Here is a 17,541-nt window from a genome sequence, read left to right on the forward strand (position 1 = left end):
TTGTTCAAGGCTTCAAAACAGTTTGTATAATGATCTCTGTATTCCTTGTGAAAGGCTGTGGGAGAAAGGGATGCTCTGTGCCTGAGTGCGGCGTCCCGCACTGTCTCTGGCTACAGAGGTCACTTACCCTTCACCCGGCACTGTTGTGTCAGGTCCTCCAATGATGGTCGGCGGTTTTTGGGAAGGTGTGTTAAATCCAGCGCCGTTCAGAGGAGTTCGACAGCGTGCCTCTTGCTGCCTAGGACGCCAGGGGGCGTGGTTCACGCGTCTGGAGTGTGACGCTGGCGGTCACGTGATCGCAGTCTTTCTCAATGCTTGTTCAGAGCGATCCTTTTGCTCTGGTTGGAATGATGCGCTGTAGTTAGTGTTCTAGCAATCCTCTGCTTCTTAAACGCGTTTCGGGAGTCTCTCCCTTCATCAGTGACGCCGTGTGCTTCATGCCGCCGCTGCTGTACAGTGATACATTTGTATAGATCATACGAGTGTATCACTGTACAGCAGCGGCGGCATGAAGCGCACGGCGTCATAGCAACCAATGACGTCGTGCGCTCCTGCTGTCAGAAGGAATCCCGGCCGGGTTACCACAGACCGCTCTCGGCCGCGGAACACGGCTGTGTGCATAAGGCCTAATTATGTAGTGATTAATCCGTTCATATAGCTACACCAACTTGCTGTTCAGGGTCCTGGACAAGCTGGGAAGAGGACACTGTGCTGCTGCATTACTGACAACAGATTACGTTCTCCTAATATATGATAGATTCACATAGTGTATCAGGGCAGCATTATGTGTATTTATATATAACCAATATGCCCCCATCACCTCAAAGCAGATATTGCTACCCAGCTTTACCAGATTCCAGAATGCCAGGTCAGACTGTTTATGAATTAGTACATGCCCAGTCTTGTAGAATATCCAGCTGGATTAGCTAGCCAGGAGCCTGGAAAAGTACAGGTGAAACTCGAAAAATTTGAATCTTGTGCAAAAGTTCATTGATTTTAGTAATGCAACTTAAAAGGAATTGCATTAATGCAACTTAAAATTAGAATTTTGTGAAAAGATCCAATATTCTAGGCTCAAAGTGTCACCCTCTAGTCAGCTAATTAATCCATATTCCCTGAGCAAAGGGTACCTCAAAATTGTGACTTTGGGGTTTCATAAACTGTAAGCCATAATCATCCAAATTATAACAAATAAAGGCTTGAAATATCTCGCTTTGCATGTAATTAGTCCATCTCATATATTAGTGTTACCTTTTAAGTTGCATTACTGAAATAAATGAACTTTCCATGATATTCTAATTTTTCGAGTTTCACCTGTAGAGTAAGATTGCTAGTGACAAATCATCCATACTGTAGGATATCTCAACATATTTGTCATTCACAGGGCTGGGAATTTTGGGTAATATTTTGTGGAGCTGTAATTAGGAATGTTAAATGCTACGTCTACATAAATCCTTCTCATTACTCCCAAATAGTGCCATAGCTACGACAGATTTGTCATTAGGGTCCCGGGAAAGCTGGGTAACAAATTATGTAGAACTATGATAGGCATTGCTAAATACTAAGGGGTCATTTATTAAGACCAAGGTGTGGGGGTGTATTGTAAACACCACATGCTGCTAGGCAGATAAGGAAAGGACCAGGGTGCTCACAGATCAGTGGTAGGTGTGCACTGTGTGTACATAAACATTTGGATGCAGAGCACTCAGGAGGCTCAGTAAATGTGTACTAGCTCTGTTCTTCTCTCCAATGGCACCCAAATCACTTTGATACAGAAGGTATTACAGCTCAAGGGGATACTTTTATTTTGAGGACAATTATCAGTACTTGGCTGAATTGGGCGTTACTTCACTTTTAATGTCAATCTATCAATAAAGTTTATAATTTTGTTTTAGCGTACCCAGAGGATAACTACATAAAAACGGGGAGAAAATACAAATTAGGTCAGATTCAAACCTAGAACCCTAGTGCTAACCAGTCACTATTCTGCCCATTTTCTAAGAAGATGCAGAAGTTTTGCAGTTTCCACCTCTTTCACAGTTCACTGGGTGTCCATTGAAGTGAATGGGGATTAAAGGGGTATTCCGGTTGGCAGAAGTTATCCCCTATCCACAGGATAGGAGCTATCAGATTGTGCGGGTCCTACTGCTGGGACCCCCACAAATCATGAGAACATGGGTCCCGTATCCTCTGCAGCCCCCCTGAAAATAACGGAGCTGCCAGTCGCACATGCAGGAGGCCGCTCCATTCAATTTACTATGGGAGTTCTGGAGATAGCCGAGTCCAGCGCATGCCTGACCCGCTGGTCTCTTCATTTCAGAGGGGCTGCAGGGGTTACGTGGTCACTATTCTTGTGATTGATGGGGTCCCAGCAGTAGGACCCCCACTGATCTAAAAGTTATCCCCTATCCTATAGATAGGGGATGACTTCTACCAACCAGAATACCCCTTTAAGTCCCAACCCACAAACTTCTGGTTTTGAATGTGAGGTCATGCTACAGTAGTTAATAAGGAAAGATAAGAACATGGAGATGCTAGGAGGAAGGAGGCATTTTTCTGACTGCAGGATATCTGTAGCAGCTTACAGATTTCTATGCATAAAGAGCTATACAAATTTTCCTTTGCATGCTTTTGTTTTTTTAGGGTTTAGTGGTGCTTTTTCAGAAAATGTCATCAGTCCTGACCATCAGTCAAAGTGGAGAGGGAGAGGCAGTAAGAGAAATCAGAACCTCTAGGTGTAACGGCAACGCCCCCATTGCTCCTAGAGGTTCATTTGCATATATTTAAACATCATTTTTCTCAGCAATGGGGACACATACAAACACAGATGTCTTCAGCTGCCAAGTGAAAATGTAACATGTCAGCCAGTTTCATAGGTACAAAGCTGCTGACAGATGCCCATTAAAGACCCTGGTCTCAGCAAATGAACTGCTGAAAAAAGCAAAGCGTTCTAACACAGTGGGGAAATTTATCAACAGTGGTGTTCCTATATGCTAGTCGCAATCTCTCTGTGCTGTAGTAAGATGCACCTTCTTTATTAAGAAGCAGATGCCTTTTTAATATATTAGGTGCATCTCTTGCACTCTGTGCACCAGAAAGTCAAATCTAGCTGGTGCAGACTTGAGCTATAACTTACACCAGGTTCTGGCATAAGTTATAGTAAATCTGGCAGACAGTGATATGCCCCGCCCCTCAAGCTCCACCTCTTTCAAGTGTCGAGAACCTCTAAATGTCCCCAATTATGGTGCAATTATGGCATGTATTAAAATCTGCGACTAACTCAAAGTCCTCTGCTGGCTGTGTCGTGTACCACACTGCAGCGCATTAAAAAAACACATAAATAAGCATTTAGCAATACACTCTTTTATTGTACATAAAAATACAAAATATAAAAATGGCAATTTAAATAGTTTATATAAAATAGACACTTCAATTATGTTATGCAGTCTATGACATCCCTGTGTACTGCCAGAGGATGTGCCTAAACTGAAATCTACTCCATCCTCAGACTGGTATAGGCTACTATCACACTTGCGGCAGAGTAATCCGGCAAGCAGTTCCGTCGCTGGATCTGGCAATCTGTATGCAAACGGACAGCATTTGTAGACGGATCCAGATGCGGATCCGTCTCACAAATGCATTGCAAAAACGGATCTGTCCCTCCGTATGTCATCCGGAGAAACGTATCAGTTCTATAATTTTTTCACATTTTTACCAGTCTGTGCATTGCGGATCCGGCATTGCGGTATTTTTAATGCCGGAGATGGCACTAATACATTTCAATGTAAATTAATGCCGGATCTGGCAACTGATCTGGAATTTTGGAAGGACATAATACCGCAGCATGCTGCGGTATTTCCTCCATCTAAAACGCCGTTCAGTGACTGAACTGAAGACATCCTGAACGGATTTCTCTCCATTCAGAATGCATGGGGATAAAACTGATCAGTTCTTTTCCGGTATTGAGCCCCTATGACGGAACTCAGTGCCAGAAAAGAAAAACGCTAGTGTGAAAGTACCTATAGATTTCAGTCTTCTTTTATGCCCTCGTCACGCCCCCTTTTCAGGAGGGTGGCAGAGACACACAAGTGGCGTTAAAAAAGTCGTAAACACAGTGGGGCACATTTATTAAGATTGGCGTCTAAAACCTTTTTCTGTGGAGGTGGATCCGCCGGAGTTATGACGAGGCTCTGGCGGATTCACCGCCGCTTCTAAAAGTAAGACAACTTCCTAGCTGTCTTACATTTAGAACTTTTCTACCCCTGTTTCCCCGCCACACCCACTTAATTAGACCTGGAGTGAGCAGGGAGAAGTCGCAGATTGCGGCGCGTAGTAATATCACATCAGTGCAGTCCTTTCTGGTTTCTGGATCACATTGTTTCCTGTCTCCATCACTTCATTTTCTCAACAGTCACCTGGAATCCTTTGTCTTTAACACAATATATTCTTCTGTTAGTGTCTGTTTCTCCCCAAGTTTAGTTCTGATAGCCCCTATTAGGTAAGATGCAAAGGGAATCTGTAACATAGGAAAAATAAGAAAAGTGACTATGCAGTCTGCCATACATTTTGGCTATAGCTCAGTAACATTCAATATTAAGTATTAAATCTCTGTTCTTGTAACTACTGGAAATATTCTCTTCTCACCCTGGTTACAGCAAAGGAATATTCTCGATCCTGAAAATAATCTAAGCGCGAAGTGAAATGATTTAAGACAAACACAATATTGAAGAAGTCATGGTTTAGTGATTATTTTAATGATGTCATTTGCAATATAAGAAGGGTCAGACAGGCATCCTCACTCAGATGATCAATATGCAGTTACAGACATCTGCAGGTCTGTCACAGCAAACAGACTGCTACGAACAACAATACAACCGTGAGCAATTAAGGAAATGTGGCCATTGGCTTCTTGTATAGAATAAACTAAACATATCTACAGTTTCGAGATAAAGTAAATGACGTTTGAAATGACCTGCAGTTCTGCACTGATTATTATAAAGCAGTGGTCTGATTGCTATCCAAATGCAATCCAACTAAGCTATTAACACACAAAACGTTGGACTGTTCATGTCTTTATCGAGGACATTAATAAACATCCACAATGCAGGGAAAAAAGTAAGTGAACCTTTGAATTTTTACAACCTCGCCTCCACCAAACATTTCCGTTAGCGGCAAATAAGATTTGCACAACATTGGGAAGAAATTTTGGCCCATTCTTCCCTTCAACTCAGTTTCAGTTCGTCAATATTTCTGTAATCATTAATGCAGAGGCCCATTTACCCCCCCCCCCCCCCCCCAGAACTGTGTATGTTTACTCAATGTGCTCAATAAAAGACATGAATGGTGCGGTATCAATTTATTATGTTTGTCTCGATTTGTGACTCCTATAACAATCAGACCACATTTTATTAGGAATCAATGAAATAATGCTGGTACTTGCAAAGGGTACATTTACACTGGTCTTAATAAATGTTCCCCACCACTGATTGACAGCTTCTGCAAAGTAATAGGGAAAAAGAAGTCCATTTTGTGGGAGGGTGTAGGAGCCTGCAGCTCAGGAAATCATAGGACTACAGATGCATAACATATATAGCACACTGCCACTAAAAACTGTTTGTTTAGCCAAGTCACACCATTTTCAGAAACTACACAGTATTGAAATCAGCTTTCCTGTTACTATTGCATGCAACTTTCAGAGAAGGATTCCCATTAAATGAATAAGTCTCTGTGGCAGAAGAGGAGCCAAGGTCAGATAGTCACTGAATCCTACAGGATCTCTAGACTCCCTCACCCTGCAGTCAAGGGAACTTCCAGGGGTCTGACATTAACCCCTTAGGGACCGGGCTCATTTTCACCTTAAGGACCAGGCCATTTTTTGGAAATCTGACCAGTGTCACTTTAAGTGCTAATAACTTTAAAACACTTTGACTTATCCAGGCCATTCTGAGATTGTTTTTTCGTCACATATTGTACTTCATGACACTGGTAAAATGAAGTCAAAAAAATATTTTTTTTTGCACAAAAAAATACCTAAATTACCAAAAATTTGGAAAAATTTGCAAATTTCAAAGTTTCAGTTTCTCTACTTCTGTAATACATAGTAATACCCCAAAAAATTGTGATGACTTTACATTTCCCATATGTCTACTTCATGTTTGAATTATTTTGGGAATGATATTTTATTTTTTGGGGATGTTATAAGGCTTAGAAGTTTAGAAGCAAATCTTGAAATTTTTCAGAAATTTACAAAAAACTAAATTTTTAGGGACCAGTTCAGGTCTGAAGTCGATTTGCGAGGCTTACATAATAGAAACCACCCAAAAATGACCCCATCTAAGAAACTACACCCCTCAAGGTATTCAAAACTGATTTTGCATACATTGTTAACCCTTTAGGTGTTTCACAAGAGTTATTGGCAAATGGGGAGGAAATTTAAGAATTTCATTTTTTTGTCTAATTTTTCATTTTAACCCATTTTTTCCACTAACAAAGCAAGGGTTAACAGCCAAACAAGACTGTATCTTTATTGCCCTGACTCTGCCGTTTACAGAAACACCCAATATGTGGCCGTAAACTACTGTACGGCCACACAGCGGGGCGTAGAGTGAAAGGTGCGCCGTTTGGTTTTTGGAGGGCTAATTTTGCTGGACTGTTTTTTTGACACCATGTCCCATTTGAAGTCCCCCTGATGCACCCCTGGAGTAGAAACTCCATAAAAGTGACACCATCTAAGAAACTACACCCCTCAAGGTATTCAAAACTGATTTTACAAACTTTGCTAACCCTTTAGGTGTTGCACAAGATTTAATGGAAAATAGAGACAATTTCAAAATTTCACATTTTTGGCAGATTTTCCATTTTTATATTTTTTTTCCAGTTATAAAACAAGGGTTAACAGCCAAACAAAACTCATTATTTATGGCCCTGATTCTGTAGTTTACAGAAACACCCCATATGTGGTCGTAAACCGCTGTATGGGCACACGGCAGGGCGCAGAAGGAAAGGAATGCCATACGGTTTTTGGAAGGCAGGTTTTGCTGGACTGTTTTTTTTTACACCATGTCCCATTTGAAGCCCCCCTGATGCACCCCTAGAGTAGAAACTCCAAAAAAGTGACCCCATTTTAGAAACTAAGGGATAGGGTGGCAGTTTTGTTGGTACTAGTTTAGGGTACATATGATTTTTGGTTGCTCTATATTACACTTTTTTGTGCGGCAAGGTAACAAGAAATAGCTTTTTTGGCACATTTTTTTTTTTGTTATTTACAACATTCATCTGACAGGTTAGATCATGTGGTAATTTTATAGAGCAGGTTGTCACGGACGCGGTGATACCTAATATGTATACAATATTTTTTATTTATGTAAGTTTTATACAATAAGTTTTTTCAGTTTTTGGGCGATTATCTTGAGTAGGGTCTCATTTTTTGCGGGATGAGATGATGGTTTGATTGGCACTATTTTGGGGTGCATATGACTTTTTGATCGCTTGCTATTACACTTTTTGTGACGTAAGATGGCAAAAAATGGCTTTTTTTACACCGTTTTTTTTTTTTTTACGGTGGTCATCTGAGGGGTTAGGTCATGTGATATTTTTATAGAGCCGGTCGATACGGACGCGGCGATACCTAATATGTATACTTTTTTTTATTTATGGAAGTTTTACACAATGATTTCATTTTTGAAACAAAAAAAAAAATCATGTTTTAGTGTTTCCATAGTCTAAGAGCCATAGTTTTTTCAGTTTTTGGGCGATTATCTTGAGTAAGGTCTCATTTTTTGCGGGATGAGATGACGGTTTGATCGGTACTATTTTGGCGTACATGCGACTTTTTTGATCACTTTTATTACCTTTTTTGGGAAGTAAGGTGGGCAAAATTTCAATTTTCTCATAGTTTTTATTTTTTTTATTTTTATGGCGTTTACCATGCGGGGAAAGTAACATGACCGTTTTATAGATCAGGTCGTTACGGACGCGGCGATACCTAATATGTGTAGTGTATTTTATTTTTTTTATTTTTATTCAGTGATAAATGTTATTTTTTTTATCTTAACTTTTTTCACTTTTTTTTTTACATTTTTTTGACCCAGACCCACTTGGTTCTTGAAGATCTAGTGGGTCTGATGTCTGTATAATACAGTACAGAACCCTATATAAGGCTCTGTACTGTATTTTACTTACACTGAACAGATCTATGCTTTTAGCATAGATCTGTTCAGCACCATGGACAGCAGGACGCCTGAGCAGGTGTCCTGTTGCCATGGGAAACCTTCCCCGTCTGCCACAACTTCGCAGACGGGGAAGGGTAAGCACAGGGCTGAGGGGGGCTCTCTCCCTCTCCATCGGGGGGCTGCAAAGGCACAGCAGCCCCCCGATGGAGAGGGAGAGAGCTCCCTGACCGATGACAGTTAACTTTTTCTATACAGTGGTCCGTACGGACCGCGGTATGGAAAGGGTTAAACGGCTGACATCTGCACAGATGTCAGCCGTTTATACCAGGGTGCCAGCAATGTGCTGGCACCCTGGTATAACCCACTAGAAGCCAACGAATTTTCAAGGGGAGGCGGGCGGGGGATCGCGAAAGCACAGAAACCACAGAAAGCATGCACTACTGGAAGGCTACCACATCACAAAGAACGCTGTGGCTGGTTGGGATAAGCCACGCCCTACTCTTTCTAAACTTATGTTTTCTCCAAAATGCTGTGGCATTTCAGAGCAAAACATAGTCCCTTGTAAAAGGGCATCATGATTCTACTTCCCGTCCTCTTCCTGCCCTATATGGATCAAAGAGATCAGTGCAGGGCAGGCCTCTATTAAACCGCCTTGACTTCAAGACCCTCCAAAATAAGACTAACCAGTCCAACCTCTAGTATTGAGTTCAATAAGCCTCTATAAATCCGTTGCACGAGGCCTTAGTGGAATGTTTTTGTGGATAATGCGAAGGAGACAGACATGCAACTAAAATATGAAATAAAGCACTCATTTTGAAAACTATCTTATCTTTTGCGGTGCAATAACAGTCAAACCCCCTGTAAAAACTAGCCCTTTAACTCCCATCCTCTGATGGCTCATGTGACGCCTTGTCTCTGATCTCCTGAGCTCATAAACTGTCACGGCTGTATGTGAGCAACAAGAGCATGCACAGAAAATAGAGCTACTGACCGGACCCAAACTAGGGAGGATAAAGGGTGACCCCTGTCAGACCCTCAAAGCTCTCCCTATGCTGCTAAGCCCATGCCCGGATCCAAATGGTGGAACGAGGCATACCCGCGTACCTAAGACTGATGACCACTGTAACCCCTACAATAGTGGAAGGGGCACGGCCACCGGTGCCCTGCTCAGTATATGGAGGGAACCGTGGTCGCCTCGGATCCAGTCAGAAAACACACAGATACACAACAATGTCTGCACACTTAGCTGAAGGAGCTGCAGCCGCAGTGAAGACTGATCCAAAGACAGGCTGGCAATATCCGGAGTACTTGCTGCAGCAGAACACAGGTCCAGTGAAAGGATAGCATACAAGGGAAGATACTCAAGCAAGAGCTACAACTCAAATGAGAAATATAATCCACACACTACAAAAAGAGGAGGGGTGATTTAAAGGCAGGGAAATCAAACGCAGGAGGAACAGCTGGGAGGAAGGAAACAGAAAGTAAAGATCTCATCACAGGGGCGGAGAAACAGAGCAGTGAGAACTCCTCCAAGCTCTGGTAGTGACATAAACACTAATTTAAAGGGAACCTGTCACCAGGATTTTGGGTATAGAGCTGAGGACATGGGTTGCTAGATCGCCACTAGCACATCCGCAATACCCAGTCCCCATAGCTCTATGTGCTTTTATTGTGTATAAAAACCGATTTGATACATATGCAAATTAACATAAAAGAGTCATATCTTACTTGTGTGACCAGAGAAGAGTCATATTTTCAAGCTATGACTCATCTCAGGTTAATTTGCATATGTAACAAATCGGTTTTTCTACACAATAAAAGCATGTTTTCTGTATTTCTTATTATATCTCTTTAGTAGGAGAGAGGGAGGGGATGATACAGTAGATAAAACAGTCCTATAGTGGGGTAGAAATACACAGTAGGCTAATTGGTGGTGCGAGGATCGGGTATTATACTGTATTACAGAATATAGCTAATGTGATATAAATATGTAATAGTTATTTTTAACAAATGGCGCAACTGTAAAACTTTGCAGGATACAACATTACCATGCCACAGCTGGTGTCCTATGTAATGGAATTCACTGGTAAATTTAATGGAGTTAATACACAGAGAGGAGTAAAGTATACCTGACCATACACACACCATTCAACCCCAGCAATCTTAAAGTAAACAGCATACAGCAGTGCAGCTATCTGCGTGGATGGACATGTTAGACGATGACATCCAACAGTTGGAGAGGATTAAGATTTGAAGTAGTGCATCAGATTACTGTTTATGGGATCAGAAGTTTATTCATTTGGAGGCTGAATAAAATCAATTAAAATCACAAACACAAGTCCAGGAAGCTGCAGGGGGACTGAGTAGAATGCACCACCCGACACTAGGCAACATTGATCTATGCCTTGCATTCCTCTTCATATGCTCTTTAGGACATTGCCTGTACTCTACCTAGAAGCCTGCCTCTTAGCCATGTTAGCATCTGTGCCCAGAAGTGGAGGTATAAGATTATATTTCAAACTATCAGAATCTACTGTATGATTAACGAAACAGTAGTACTCCAGGTAATGGTAAATAAAGGTCCATTGACACTAACGGTGGATTGAAAGATCATTACTAGTGTGATACAGAGGTGAAAGATTTTTTTGCAGGTCTTCAGTGTGAGAAAATTGGCAGAGGTGTTACGAAGTGGATATGGATTCACTGTACATACTGAACAGATTTCACTTAGGTATACTCCTAAGAGCATTATTGATTCAGCCCTCTGGTCTTCACCCTTTTACTCCTGACTGGGATCAGGACCCCTCTGCAGGGGAACCACTTGGCCACTATCTCCTGAAATAATCTGTGTTCAGTAGACTGCTGACCCATGGGGGTCAAGAGACATCGAAGCAAAACACTGATGGGGTTAGGCAAACCAATAGTTAGGGACAGGGGAAGGTTGGGGCAGGCAGAGTATATGCAATCCAGTTAACAATCCAAGGTCAGGGGGAACAGCACAGGGTCAATATGAGAAACAAGCAGGGGACAGATAGGGAAGGGTCAAATCCAAGAGAAGGCTGAGGTCGGTACACAGGCCTTTGAAGGACACTAGAGAAATAGAACCTATTGCTAAGGCACGTTCCCACAGGGGAAGGTGCCATAACACATTAATAAGACTGTCCATTGGCTGGGGAGTATGCTTGCCCTACAGCTAGAGAGAAGTAGTGCAGATCTCAGTCTGCAAGGAGTGAGCAGCACTGCGTGGCCCCAGCGCAGGCATGGACCACCATAGAGAGAGGCAGGTGGGCACTGCAGCAGCTGTGCCAGCTGAGAGGAGTGAGACATAACAAGAGGAAAATTTCTACTCCATCTGGCATCTCCTAACGATTACTCAGAAATGGAAGAATTTTAATTATTGTTGCACTGTGTAAACCAGGGATGCACAGCTTTTTTTGGTCTGAGGGCTGCATGGTGACATTGCTCTATTTCAATTTATTTTTAAAAGGCGAACTGCATCAGGCTACTACACAGGCTGATGTAAAGTGAATGGCGGAGGACTGAGTGCAGCCGCAGTTGTATTGATAGTCAGTAAATCCCTGATTACAGAGGTAGATGTGCCCCTAATAATTTTACATTTTCATCCATATTTTGAGGGGAAAAACCCTTTTTTTAAGTAATTTTTTCCAAACTACAGCATCTTATTCTTTAAATATTCAAAAACGGACACCAAAATAAATTATTAAAACCGGTTCTGTATTTTGTGTCGGGTGCTTTGATAAATAATATGCATTGTTCCGTGTTTACAAGAACAATAATGGTGATAGTTTTGGTTGGAGTGGACATTTTTTTTTGGCACATATGTCCTCCAAGAGGTGGTTATAAGACCTCTGGGGGACACTGACGCTTTTTTTTTTATTATTTTATTGCTTTTAGCACTTTTTCCACTGTTATTGGGGCATCCAAGGAGCCCCATTTACAGGTGAAAACAGTCCCCTGTGGGGGCATTGTACACAAGCAGTACTGATCTGGGTCTGCTCAGACCCTTAAGCTCTGCTTTGCCACCGAGGCCCATGGCGATCATGTGATCATTGGATCCAATACCAGATGAGGCACTCTGCATAGCACTCTTATAGAGCGCTATGCACCAAACAAAGGAGAAGGCAAAAGTGGTAATAAACCACTTCTGTGATCTCCTCAGGTCCTATCACTGACAGCCGGGGACCCGACCTGCTTCTGCTAGACTGCAGGAGCTTTAATCCAGCACTGTAGTCAGAAATACAGCTGATCACACAGGCAATCAGCGGTGTTTCTATCCAGCAAGACAGGGCCGCAAACTAAGGCTGTGCATGTGTTCTGTACCCCTGGAGTAGACAAGGCTTTATACCCAACATACTATTTTTTTACCCTGAGGCAGATAAATTGCCTGTAACAAGTAGATCAATGTGTGTTTAATTGTATTTGTTTCAATTATCTCCCCTTTTTCCGAAATATGATCGGTTGCCCCCCACATATAGTTACCATTATTGTCAGCGGCACAATCGCTGTTCACACAAAGCATGTGCTGGTGACAATGATTTTTTTTGTCATCATGAAAGATGTAATTAACAACAAACAAGCAAATTATTACTTGTTGTTTGATCGCTCAACGCGATTACGGTGGGCTAACGTCTGTTGAAGTAATCATCGTCCCCCTGTAAAAAGGTTCTTAATTCACTTCTCTGAAAGTCTCTGCATGTCTCAGTTGGTTGGTCAATTAGAAAATGCTAATTTCTTTAAAGATTAGATTAAAAGTGTACTATGATACATTAGATTTATAAAACACATGCCAATGTAAAGACAACTGAAAATCAGAAACCTACTATTGCTAACATTATTTTCTATTCTTTATGGTTAGTGCCTTGCTGGAATCAAGGGATGGAATGTGGATATTTCTGCAATCAGGTGCCAGATTATAGGATTTTTCTAGTATATTAAGTAAATATTTATGATTATTTGAAATGCTTTGATGTCAGTTTACCAGAAGGTGGCGGTAGTGGATAATTTAAACATAATAAGAAACTTCAGACGTATCTGAGACAGTATAATGCATGCATTATAGGACTTTTATGTTTCTGTAGAGAGTAACTAGAATTAACATACAGAATATAGGAATATACTATTCCTATAAAATAACACATAAGACTTAACATATAGAGAATACTGTAGATACAGTAAAAAGAGGTGTATAACTTTGATGCAGTAAATCATATTGGGGTATGGTGAATGCAATTATGTTTCCTGTATAATTACATTAATAAACAAGCATCCAGACAGAATACCATATTTATCAAGTCCTTGCCACTTTCTGAAATGTTCTGCGAGTATTGGAAAAACTGAGTGTGACTTATTTACTAAAGAATTATTCCACTTTTCTGTTTCATGTGTTTTATTGTATCATGTTTGCAATTAAATATTGCAGTTTACAAGCATTTCTTCCCTGATAAATAAAGATGATTAAAGACTGCCAGCAATCCATCGCTATTTAAAGAGAAATATTCAAGTTTTCAAACCAGCGCCCGAATCTGAATACTTTTGTAATTTCATGTAATTAAATAGCTGCGGATTTATCCAATGAAATCGACCTGTATAGCGCCACCTGCTGTTTGCTCTTTTTCTAATTTCTCTGTCCTGCTCACTGAGATGGAAGCACATCCTCAGTTCCATCCTTCAACTGCCACCAGCTGCAGCAGAAAGGACACGCCCTATATAGCTGACAGCTTGAAATAAATCTAGCAGAACAATTGGAGCAATGAATGGGGAGATCTCTGGATCCATGTGAGATACAGGGTTGGTTCTAGCTTTGTTAGAAAGAGGTTGTCATGTACTGCATTAGACATTATTCATGGGTCCACCCCTTTAACAATTATTATGAGCCTATTATTTTTACCCATTGATTTACAACCATAACTTCCATTTATGGTGCAGCTGAGAGGCAAATCAACGAAGAATATACGTTTTTTTTATTTTTTCAAGGATAATCTTGCAGATGACCAGCCTCACTGGTAAATATGTCAAAAAAATTGTTGTATTACTTGAGGTCACAGCATTTCTTTCCGTATTTCTAAACACTTACAATCAGAATAAATCTTACTATATCCTGGATACAGTCCAATGAGTTTTTGGTTCCCTTGATGACGTGTTTTTGCTGCAATGGCAGAGCTATGAAGTACATATCTATTTTAAAAGTATGTTGTCAAAGCAAATTCATTACAGACTAAAATCTAACAAAAACTTATCCACAAGGATAGACCTCTCAAAATGGAACATGGCTGTATCAGTTTTGTGGTCCACAAACCGCGGCCATGTGCATCCTGCACTTTTCGCTGTCCCCATTGTCAAAATGCCTATTCTTGGCCACAAAACGGACAAGAATAGGACATGTTCTATAATTTGCAGCACAGCTGCACGGATGCGGACAGCACATGGATGACATCCGTGTGCTGTCCGCATTTTTTGTAGCCTCATAAACAGTAGGTCCAATGGGTCAGACAAACGGTCATGTGAATGAGGCCTATGCGGCACTCTACTCAATATAGGGCTCGACTTGCATTACAGCGGATCCCTTATAGAATATTATTAACAGAACTTACTGCCTTGCTCAGAAAGTAGAGCAGGGCACTGAGGAGAACATTAGAAATACCCTGCCAGGCCGCCTGCGTCACATTTGCAGATTATAGACTGCTATTCATGAGATGAAGGGAAGGGCGATAGGTCAGCCGTAAAGCTGCTAGGAAAATGAAATGCCCCCAGAAGTCCTGTTTTTGTGTTTTTTTTCATAATGAGAGTAATTCTGTTAATAACGATAATAGGAAATTCGCTGTTCATGCAAAGTGTAAGTAGAAATAATGAAAATGTCCGCCAGGTATACTTTTTTCCCCCCAAATGGTGCCACAAGGCAGGTATAGTAGACCCTCCCACATGTAGCAATGTATATTCTCATATCATAGAAGCAGAGTCTGAAGTGTACACCTTTCAGACTGAACAATGAAACACTTTATTAATACACAGATTTACTGTGCCAAATGTATAACTGAAAAGTTTTCTAGAAGTTTGGTTGTATGTAGAAATGCCCAGTCTTTGCTAATAATTATAGACAATGGGATACAGTAGGCAACATACAGTATATGAACTATTATTTCAGATGCGTTATATCTGCCCATCACTGACATCTTTGCAGTGTACTTTTAGATTACATTGTGTGCTAGATTAGTTGACCAGATCCTGTAATGTTGGCTATTCTGCTAGGCAGTAGGGTGTACCACACAAGTATAGACAACTTGGACATTTATGGTACAGGCAATAGTTAACCTAAGAGAACAGGAAGGAAGGAGGCTTCCCCTGCTTTATCGCTCTCTGATAACTGCTCGCTAGTGTTTCCATCCAGCCGCATTCCGGATTGCACATTTTGAATATTAATGGTTGGATACAGACAGCTCAACACATAAAAGAAATGTAGAAAAAAAATTCTAATTAAAGGCGAAATAAACCTCCTCAATTAAAGAGTTCACATTTCAAGTACTAGATGATCACCCCCAAAATAAATCTTAATGGAAGGTAACAATAAATGAACTAATGGTTCACTGAAGGTTGCAGACTCCCTGCAGTTAAACTGTAAAGAGCAATTACTGATTAGTAAATTGTAACGTCCCACTCTCCATCTTTTACTTCACCCTAAACCATAAGACAGGGCTGTAAAAAAAAAAACGTTAAAATTAAAAGTCTTTAAAACATTATTGTTCTGTCACCAAGGAATAAAATGAGCTGGAAAATGATCTAAAGGGATATGATGCAGTTCATTATGTTAAACAGCAACGGCAGTGGTTTCCTAGTGTTCATAAAGACTGCTCTATTAAATTTACCTCCAGTCAATAATTAGGAGTCCACAAATAAACACAGGCAATTAAATCAATACTACTGGACAATTATCTTCCATAGTCCTCACTCCAAAAGACGCTATATTTTACGTAGCTGCATTAAATGGTCTGGGGCAACAACCAACCTTCTCACGCTTCTCATTAGCAGAGGTATACAAATCCGAGGCAAACACTCGTCTACAGAGAACGTATATACCACGCCAAGAGGAAAATAACAGCTAACATCACCAGTGCAATCTAAGACAATAACAATGAAGACAAAAGGGGGTCATTATTTGGACTGTGGAGACACCAAAAATGGAGAATTTCATATTCATATTATAACTTCAGATTTCAGACTAATATTAATTTAATAAATTCCATAAAAAAAATGTCAGAAACTAATTCCAATACACATAGCATGTAGTTACAAAAGAGTATGAAAAGCTACATATGTGAGAAAACCTCATTTCAAATGTTTGTTACGGCGTTTCCATACCATGACTTGAATGAGATATTTGACGAATCAGCCCAGTCTAAGAACATATGGGATATACATGTTAGCTGAATGTTACCATTCCAAATGCAGAGAAGATGCACCCAGGACATGCTGGTTATACTGTAAGACATGTTACATCAGATGACCCACCTTGCGTAGTTCTGCTATGCTGACAGCGAGGCGCACAATCGCAGGATTCGAGAATGGAAAATTCAATAGTAAAGTACAAAGATAAGGGAGTCCTGCTTGTCCGCACCATGTAGCACTAATGATTTACAGTCAGCTTCATGACTTCTGCTGCTTAATATTCCCCTTTAAACATGGATACATATCAAATATTTCAATAGATTTCACACTCTGCGGGATTATTTCACAGACAGCGAAAACTTACATGAAACAGGAGAAAAGTTTCGAGAATTCTTGTAAATGATGTCAAAACAAAAGCAGATCTATGGCATGAGAAGCAGGGCTCTCACCTGCCAATAAACTGCCCTTGATCACTTGCAAGAGGGGATCCTCCCAGCTGACTAGAAGTGTGGAGAAAAAGAGATACTTGAAAGGGAAGAAAAAGTATCACACAGGTCACAGCAGCAGTCTCAACGAAACCCTCCGGGATTTCAGCTAGTCTAGGCCTTGTCATCCTCTATGCAGCTTTCCACTCTGCCCAGAAAATGTCGATAGGAAAATGTTTGAGGGGCCTCTGGTGGAAATTTTTTCATTCTTTCTGCATCGACAGGATGCCAAATCAATATTTAGTTCCCACTAACAAGCTGCTCGAGGTCTCAGTAGAAAATATTGCAGAGAGTGCGGGAAGACACAGTAATAAACAGCTGTCTGACTGTGAGGAAAACATGAATTGACTGGAAGCAGGTCCATAGTAAAAGGTCACTGAAACCCATGAACTCTTCAGGTGTTCCTATCAACTACTGACTTTAAAGAAAGATCTGCTGCGGGGAGCAGGGGGAGAATAGATCCTGGTTTTCAGCGTGTACGCCAG

The 17,541-nt window shown here is 40.9% G+C and overlaps 1 protein-coding gene across 1 annotated transcript in view; it reads right to left on the minus strand.

The window, feature by feature from the left end:
• Positions 1–3,905: 3,905 nt before the first annotated feature.
• CNTLN (centlein) overlaps positions 3,906–17,541 on the minus strand; it is a 353,786-nt gene continuing 340,150 nt past the window's right edge. Inside the window, exon 27 of the mRNA XM_040417242.1 lies at positions 3,906–4,516. Within this exon, the coding sequence (XP_040273176.1) occupies positions 4,412–4,516 (105 nt within the window). The 3' untranslated portion in view covers positions 3,906–4,411. The remainder of the gene's footprint in view (positions 4,517–17,541) is intronic.

The sequence above is a fragment of the Bufo bufo genome, chromosome 2, assembly GCF_905171765.1.
Source record: "Bufo bufo chromosome 2, aBufBuf1.1, whole genome shotgun sequence".
NCBI classification, from domain to species: Eukaryota; Metazoa; Chordata; class Amphibia; order Anura; family Bufonidae; genus Bufo; species Bufo bufo.